General features: G+C 41.6%; 1 protein-coding gene across 1 annotated transcript; it reads right to left on the reverse strand.

Moving 5' to 3' along the window:
* Positions 1 to 8,466, reverse strand: slc34a2b (solute carrier family 34 member 2b). Its single transcript, XM_044129805.1, has 13 exons — positions 8,348 to 8,466; positions 7,023 to 7,070; positions 6,800 to 6,931; positions 6,559 to 6,687; positions 6,268 to 6,411; positions 5,173 to 5,284; positions 4,896 to 5,091; positions 4,719 to 4,814; positions 4,353 to 4,464; positions 3,736 to 3,903; positions 3,356 to 3,472; positions 3,150 to 3,274; positions 1 to 2,715 (listed from the first exon to the last, which is right to left on the reverse strand). Exons 2-13 carry the CDS (start codon positions 7,066 to 7,068, stop codon positions 2,167 to 2,169), a joined length of 1,926 nt encoding a protein of 641 aa, XP_043985740.1. The 5' UTR covers positions 7,069 to 7,070; positions 8,348 to 8,466; the 3' UTR covers positions 1 to 2,166.
* Positions 8,467 to 8,883: the final 417 nt, after the last annotated feature.

Here is an 8,883-nt window from a genome sequence, read left to right on the forward strand (position 1 = left end):
AATTGTTTAGCATTGGTTTATGGGACATATGAATGTGAACGATTCCATGTTTACAGTCTGACACATGGCTCCAGTGGCACAGCTAACACACTGTACAGGTTTTCTACTGCACTGAAACCGATGGCTAGAAATGAATTATGATTGCATTATGATTTTGTGAATAGAACAGAGTGCGATTTCAGACTGAATGTAATGTAAAGTCCAGCAAATCTCTTTCACCTAGAAATACCAGAGCAGAAGGTGCGCAGGTGTGGCAGTGTGGGTGGTAGAGTGTTTATTATGGGCCTCTGGTCACCATGTTCACTTAAACCATTTATTTTGATTCTCTTTAGGAACCAAAATAAACAACATTCAATATATTCTTTGTTCATTAATTATTTGAACAAAGTATTTCCGACCATTTGTGTGCAACAGCAGCTAGGTGTTAGTCATTTAAAATGGATAGAAATGACTGACATTTGAATTTTTCTTGAGCATCTTACATTAGCGCGGTTAGCCGAATTAGCATATTTAACAATGGCCACATCAGCGTTTCCTTGAGAAGGCAGACGCTTACCTTTTCTAGAATGTTCGAAAGGTGTCAAACATTCCCTACTCCGGCAATCTCCATAAAAAGAAAAGGCGGAAAGCTTAAAAAAATTGAAAAACTGTTTAGCCTTCAGGGTATCTGCTATAATTTAGCTAATGGTTAATTTGCTCCTGTGCCAGTTTGACCACATTTCCCTAAGTGGGGTGAAAGATTACAGTTGTTTCAGCAAAGCAGACATACTTTTAGATTTCCCCAACTTTATCTATCAATAGGCTTCAGCCTCCAAAATCTCTTATAAGAGTGCATAAAAATGGAATATGCCAACAGAGTAGTATTTTATAGACAAAAAGCCAACTGCTCAACACCTTCCAACCACAACCCAGTTTAAAAAAATTCTGTACTACCACTATAAGAACTTGATAACCTTTGTCTTATCTAAACCAGAATTATGTCTATATATATTTTATGACTTCTCTACATGTAAAAATGGTGTCTAGTGTAATAGAAGGACAAATTCTACCTATTCAGCTCTGTGTTTTTGTTGCTTTGTCTGCATTGTAATTACGTGGTTTCAGAATGACATCCATCTCTCTACAAACCTGTTGTTACATCAATGAACACAGGAATGTGTGGATAACTGGGGGCCTTCGTTCAGCACACCAACTCTACTCTGCAAAAACATCAAGACTTTCCAAGTAGTTTTGGTTTAGTTTCTAGTGCAAATCTCTTAGCGCACTTGAAATAAGGCAAAACAAAGGAGTAACTTCGGCAAGAGATATAGGAGGTTGTTTTAAGTAAACAAGAAAATCCTTAATATTGATGAAAAGTGATCTGTTTCATTAGCAGATTATTTCACTTATAACGTGGGAGAAATGTCTTCAATTAAGTGGAATAATTATTGGAACTAACTTTTTCATCAATATTAAGGACTTATTGACTCTAAGCAAACTCCTAAATCTTGCTTAAAAGTTACTGGTGAGTTAGTTTTGTCTCATTTCAAGTGTACTAAGATATTTGCAGCAGAAATTAGACCAAAATACAGATAGTACACTGTTCTTGCGTGACATCCTCATCAGCCATGTGAAACCTGCTGGAGCAGCTCAGTCTGACCCTCAAATTAGCTAAATATGTCATGTTGAGTAGAAATTTTTTTTTTCGCAAGTTGTGATTTACGAACATAAGAGACAAACCATATTCAAAAGACGACAAAGTAGTACTTTAAAAATAGCCATTTTCTAAATGTACAAATATTACACCATTTTAAATACTGAGTGTTAGCAAAGGCAAATAATAATGAATTTAAAATGCTACATTGGAATCCAAAATGTTCTGTTGTGAAATTAATTTCAAACAATAAAAAAAGCTTGTATTCACAGAAACCTATATATGAACTTATAGAAGACAGGCGGTATGTACATTGATTTTGGAAACATTAAATAAACATCAGACACAGCGGGCCTGATGAGAGCATGTGTGACAGTTTTGTCCATAGTCTCCATGACGACAGTTTGTCATTAGATAATCCACACCTTATCACAGCCTGAGAAGGAATGAACAATTACGAAATGTGTCACGAGAATACAGTTGCATTAAGTATTGCACCCACCCACAGGAAAAACCCCCCTCCCCCATTGAAATCAGAACTGCGTCGCACTCTCGCAGACCGTCTTTTCTTCGTCTCTGGACATGGCGGGGTTGTCGTATGTCGCCAGGCTCTTCCTGCTGGCCCTGGAGATCTTCTCCGCCTCTTCGTCCTTTCGGCAGCAGCTGCTGCACTTGCAGCAGCAGCAGCAGTGTCTGCCACAGAAGAACATGGAGGTCGTCACCACTTTGTCCCACGGCGCCATGGAGTGCAGGGGCCGGGGCAGGAAGTCCCAGTTGCGGAGGACCTTGGGTAAGAAGCGGGGGCATCGCGACTGCATCACGTTGATGACGATCACGAATACGGCGAGGGCCACGATGGGCACGCCGACGCCGACCAGGACCTGCCAGCCGGCTATGGACAGTCCAAACACGGCCAGGGGAAACACTAAGAAGCACAGGAAGAGGTAGAGAGCTGCAAACCAGCGGTATTTGGCAGTTTTGTTCCCCAGGCCTCTGGCTAATCTGATGGGCACCCGCATGAAGGGGATTGGATACCACAGGAGGATACCCATGATGTTGAAGAAGAAGTGGCAAAGTGCAACCTAGGCAAGAGAACACATTACATGCACACGTTAACAAATAAGCGACATTAAGCACAAAATAAGCGTGAGAAGCTGACTACAGGGGCAGTGTTATGCATTTTCCAGTCACATGGTGCCATTTTACAGCACAATCAAGTAAATATGTTACCTTCAGTTGTTTTAAAGATGCTATCCAGAATAGATGGGTAGAAACGCCATTACTTTTGCAGCAATATTTTGATGGTTTTTACACAGGCATTTCACTCTCAATTTTATGGTCATTTCAGGAAATAATACATATGCTGTGATCAAACACTCTTTATCCACTTTAATTTATTTTCTCCTATTTTTAGATGTGATCGTTGATCACTCTGGTAATTTGCCTTGCCAGTCAAATAAAATCAACCATAAACCAATATGACATCACTGTTGTTGGTGCACCGCTGCCAACATACCTGCAGCGAGTTGGCTAGCGTTTCTCCAGGGCTAGCCATTGCGGCCAGTATGGCGGTTGTTGTTGTACCGATGTTTGACCCCAGGGTCAGCGGGTAAGCTCTCTCAAGGGAAATGACACCAATTCCTGGCAAACGAAGAAAGACAAGATTTAAGTTTGTATGTAAAATTAATCAAAAAGAATTTTAGTGGTTCCGAGGCGACTTACCGACAAGAGGTGTGATAGCTGATGTGAAGACGGAGCTGCTCTGAACGATGAAGGTCATCCCGGCTCCCACCAAAATTGCAATGTAGCCAGTAACCCAACCAAAGGGGAAGGGAAAGTCTGGAACAGAACAACAGGTTTGGATCTAATGAGCTGGTAGCGTACGATGACTACCACAAAAAAGAAAAGTACTTTGGCAAAACATAATTTGTGCCTGAGCTCTCTGAGCAACGCTTCAGTACTGTTGGACCTGGAGTCCAGCCAGGAGCAACAGGAGGGCTGTACCTGTGCTGCTCATCAAGCATCACCACGACGACACAGGTGTGCTGACTATCAAACAGGCTTCGCGAAGCATGTGAACGCGTGGTGCTTAATGTCTGTACCTGTGTTGAGCACTTTCTTGATGACCACAGCCACCTGTCCTTTCAGCATAGAGTTGAGCAGCTTGACGATGAGGATGAGGCAGGTGCAGAGGACGAGCAGAGAGAGCGCCAGCAGAATCAGGCCTATGGCGAGGTCAGGCAACTCAGCGTAGGCGAAGATGTGCTTGCCTGCAAATAAGTGTCAACATTTACAATGAGCGACCTCACTGTAAACTCTCTTAGACATTTCAAGCTTTTGAGACAACTACAAGTGTGTTTTGCACAAAAGAATGCGGTAAGAATGAAGCACACAAAACCAAACAAGTGATTTACTTTAAGTGTGAGCAGAATACTTTGAGTAAGTGATCCACGTAATGGACTTGTGCCGGAGAAAGGCAGCATGAAAAGACTTATTCAGCAAGATAGATACTGAAGCCAGGGCATAAACCGAGGCACTGCAGCATCTCAAAGGTTGGCATTGTCCAGACATCAGAGGAGCCTTGTTTTTGGCCAAATGTCCCGCTTACGTTTCACTGAGCTTTGGTGGATCAGGTTGTCCTGATTACTTTGTAATAGTCCCTCAACCACCCCCACCGAAAAAGAAGGGAAGAAAGAAAAAACATTCAGGGAGGCATTACATCTCTCAAGGTAGTTGGTCAATGTCTCGTTCTTCTCAGTCCAGGTCTGGTTTCCCTCCATCCAACAGATGTAACCTGCAGGGCAGCTGTCCACGGTGGTATTCCAGAAAGTCTGAGACATGTCCAAAAAAAGGGAGGGAACACAGTAAGCAATCCAGCAGCAGACAATCATCTTCCTGTGATAGCAAGCAACATTAATTCCTTTTAAAGACCATGACCTCACACGATGGAATCACTGTGGTCACAGATCGAGAAGGACAATATCAGTGATTTAGAGGAAGGATAATAGACTCTATTATCCTTCCAAGACTCTATTTTTTGCGACTGATTTTTCTTCATGTGCTGGAGCAATTGTTGATTTCTTACTATGTTTTTCTCTGTCTTGCACCATCTTTTGACGAGACTCTTGTTCCTAGCATCGCCACTGCCAGTTGCGATGTCAGTGATCACCGATTTGTCCAGCTGAGAAGACAAGGAAGTGTTTCATTTGCCCGAATCTTGAACAGTACATCCAAACCCTCCCATCTCAACTCATTTTGTCACCTGGATGATGGAGCTGGTGAGGGGGTCCGTGATGACCTTCAGCAACTCGGGCGCGTCCTCTCCAGACTCGATGTTGAAGGACTTGATCAGGAGGTCGGTGAGCCTGAAGAGGACGCCCGTCGCTGCTTCCAAAGGCAGAAGGATTAGCACAGACAGCCAGTTGAAGAAGTCGTGGACGGTGGCGCCAGCGAACGCCCTAAAAGTAAAGAAAACAATGCGGTAAACACTTTGCTGTAGGTCACCCTTTGTGTCTTATTACTTCCTGGTCCCTGTTTACCTGCGGAACTCATTTCGGTCTCCAGCTTGCATCACAGCCACAATGGTGTTGGTGACCGACGTGCCGATGTTGGCCCCCATGATGATCGGTACTGCAGATTTGACGTCCAGCACTGAACAAAAGCAGAAGCATTAATTGATGGGTCTCAACAATCCCGCTGTCATGCTTGCATTTACCGCTGGCCTAAGTTAAGAATTACAAAAAAATATCTTAAGTTTTCAGTCTCGGGGTACGTCGCAATTAATCATGTACTGATTTGTCAGTTTTTGAACCACTGACAATAACTTTTTTACAATCATGTAAGTTATTACATTATTGACGGACTGTTGTATTTTTGGCATAAACTTTTAGCATGCTTCCATGCTGATGTTGAGCTTTAGGTCTTTCAGGTCGGAAAGCCATTCTTATCCTAATCTGTAACTCTCCATAGATTTTCTAACAGGTTATTTTGGAGCAAAATAATAATATCAATAAGGAAATAAAACCCTTAGGAATATTTTTTGGCTTAGTTGTGGTTTGATAAATAAGTTCAATGTTCTGAGATTCAGAAGCAGGATTATAGTCATGTGACCTACAAGGGTTTTCAGAGCTAGCATGCTATAAAGGTTTTGTTAAAAAAAACAATCAAGTAATAACTTATAACTTATTGTTCTTTTCCTCACTGAGCTTTTCAAATTTAAAATCAGCCAGTTTACCCGTTATTATACTATTTACAATGTTTACAAAGTTACGGTTTCAAAGCTATAGAAGTTTTCCACTTTCCAGTTCTTTTCATGAGATGTCAGAGGAAGCGAAATTAATAATGGAATTTTTTTCTCAGGCTGTGTGAAATATGCATTCATTGGTCCTCTACTACTTGTTGCTTCACATAAATGAGAAAGTTTTTTAAAATGTGCGTGCTTTGAAATATTGATGGTGATGCAAAACCCAGGTTATGACCTAAAGTGTTACACAGCTGACTACAGAGTCTACCTGTCAGCCTTACTAACATCAGCCCAACATTACTCTATTAAGAGAAAAGGTATTTTAGCTAAAAATTATCATTCAGTGAGACCCTCATGGTGACGGTCCTTGTCCGTAAAGAGTCTTACTTACATCCAGAAGACACCATGCTGACCACAATAGACGAGGAGGTGCTGGAGCTTTGCACCAGCACTGTGACTAACACCCCGATCACCAGCCCAGCCACGGGGTTGGACAACACAGAGCTGTCCTTGAAGATGTCACCGGCTGCTTTGCCTGTACATACACAGACCTCAAGGTTCAACGGTGAAGTACTTCATAGGCTACACGCCACGAAAGTACCCTATTGTCTAATACAGAACATAAATGTGCAAAGACGGAACAATGAGTCATTGTGACCCACGGCACCAATTTGGTTTTCACCTCCGACTAGCTGGAACGCAGAGCTGAGAACATCCAGCGAGCAAATAAACAGGTAGAGTAATCCGAGCAGCAGAATCAGCTTCACAATGGAAGTCAGCACTCTCATTATCTTCCCTCGTGTATCCAGCTCTGTGCAGCAGGAAACAACAACAACAACGACAACAACAAAAATACAACAAAACACTGAATCAGAGTCAGCTTTTAGAAAAAAGAATGGGATAAAAATGGCGACCTGCCTCACCTGACCACTTGATCCCGGTGTCTTTGAGTTCTGGGAGATCCCAGGGATCTTCCTCAGGAGGCTCCTCATTCCCCAGCTCCAAGGTGGAGTAAGGTGGTGGCATTTCCTTATCTTTACCCTTAGACCTGTCACCTAATGAAAGACAAACAGAGCGATTGGAAAACACGGGTGTTAATGACAGCTTGAAAGACTTTAGAAGTATCCAAAAAAAAAAAGAGCTTACTCATGGTGGAGGACGAGTCGTTCCCCTCTTGTGGTCTCGGTGCCATGACTGTTGGAGAAATGACGAGAAGTTAAAAGAATGAAGTCGAATGAATGAAGAAACACAAAGCAGACCTGAGGTGACTTTTAGGGCTAGACCGGGGTTTTGGTCGTCACATTGATTGTTAATGCCACGCTGCAGAGCGATGTGAAAACCTGCTGAGCTGGCAGTGGTTGTTTTGTGAAACGCACAACAAAAATCCAGACGTGAAACACACAACAAAAATCAACTTGTCATTTTCACAAGTTGATTTTCATGCTGTTTTTAATGTTGTGATATGAACTACTACCTTTATCCAGGTGTCCATTATTACAGGCACTCATGTTTTTATCTGGAAAAATCTAAATTTAAAGTTATAAGTAATTTTTTTTTATTGGGGGGGGGGGGGGTGAATGTTCCAATACTGCTTTTCCAATAGTTTTGTTGATCTTTTGACTTTCTGATTCAGATTCTTATTATGAGTCGGGAAGATTTAAACATAAATCTTCCCGATTTATGTCTACCACCACAAAAACAATGTTTGTGGTGGTAGAGGTCTACCACCACAAACATTGTTTTTTGGTTTTGTTTTTTTTTTAAGTGAAAAGATATTTGTACTAAAGTCTCTGATGGTGTCTAAATGCCATCAAAACATGCTGGTGCTTATCTCAGTCAATTTTCTAAATAAATTCAACTCTTAAAAAATATTTTTCTGGAGTAAAGCAGGACAATCTGTTTACATAAAAAATTATTTGTCACCAGCCAGACTGATTTACAATGGAAAGAAATCACAATTTCTACTGAAGCATCTTACTAACAGGGATGACTGACATTGCTTTGGTTGGTTGGTCACAAAGTGTGAGAGTTTGCTTAATGGTTAATTATTACATTTATCTACAATTAATGGGCCTAATAATAATAATAATAATAATAATAATAATAATAATAATAATAATAATAATAATAATAATAATAATAATAATGAGACCCATTTTAAATCAGTAACCTGAACTTTGATTTAAACTTATACATCATTAAAGATGAATGATTCAGTTATGATAAATTCAAGAGTTAAAAGCGAGACAACTTCAGGAGTATGAGATACAAAAAGCTCTTTATGTTGCAACAGACAGAGATTAAAAACCAGAAACAATCATAACCATCATCAGAGTCAAAGAAATAAGCTCGTGTCTTTCAAAACGCAGGTGCATTTCTGAAGTATAAATAAGGAAGTTTTCTGTTCTAAACGTCTTGAGCCCGTTTCATTTCGGTGTCTTTAAGCGAAAGAAACGGGGGAGTCTACTCACCTGCAGATGAGCGCCTGTGTGTCGGGAGCCGCCGTGTTCACCTGGGTTACCTGACGCTTTGCTCCCAGGCGCCGCGCCGCTTTTATAGAGCCAGCTGCGACGCGCGCGCGCGCCCGCCCGCCCGTCGCGCTCGGTTCAAAGGTCGCGCACCTTGGGCCAGAGTACAAGTGGGGACAAACTTTGCGCCGCAGCAGCAGCAGCACCGTATATACACGGTACGCCGCCTGGCTGATAACAGAACCAATAATCTGATTAATAATAGTTACTCACTTCGCTGACACTCACACTGCTGACAGAAACGACACGAGGAACTTCATTTGATTCATCTTCAATTAAAATAATCTTCACAGAAGACCTTACTGGCTCTTAATAAGGCTAAAAATACCAACACGGAGCAGTTATAAATGTTTAGTGTGGCTTGGAAACGTTTGGTGTCGTAAAGGAAGCTGCCCTCTGGTTGCTGGAAAAGGAACTATTTTCCACATTTAAAGTTGAGAGAAAGGTTACTTGCTGCGTTCCCTGCAGTGACTTAGCTT

Source organism: Gambusia affinis, linkage group LG10, assembly GCF_019740435.1.
Source record: "Gambusia affinis linkage group LG10, SWU_Gaff_1.0, whole genome shotgun sequence".
NCBI lineage: Eukaryota > Metazoa > Chordata > Actinopteri > Cyprinodontiformes > Poeciliidae > Gambusia > Gambusia affinis.

Bases quoted from the DNA above. Each gene is read 5' to 3' on its own strand.
- slc34a2b (XM_044129805.1), bottom strand. From the start codon at position 7,068: ATGGCACCGAGACCACAAGAGGGGAACGACTCGTCCTCCACCATGA. The intron at 5,285-6,267 runs GTAAGTAAGACT...GCTTTTGTTCAG, and splicing joins CAGCATGGTGTCTTCTGGAT to TGCTGGACGTCAAATCTGCA. The intron at 5,092-5,172 runs GTAAACAGGGAC...CTTTACTTTTAG, and splicing joins GACCGAAATGAGTTCCGCAG to GGCGTTCGCTGGCGCCACCG.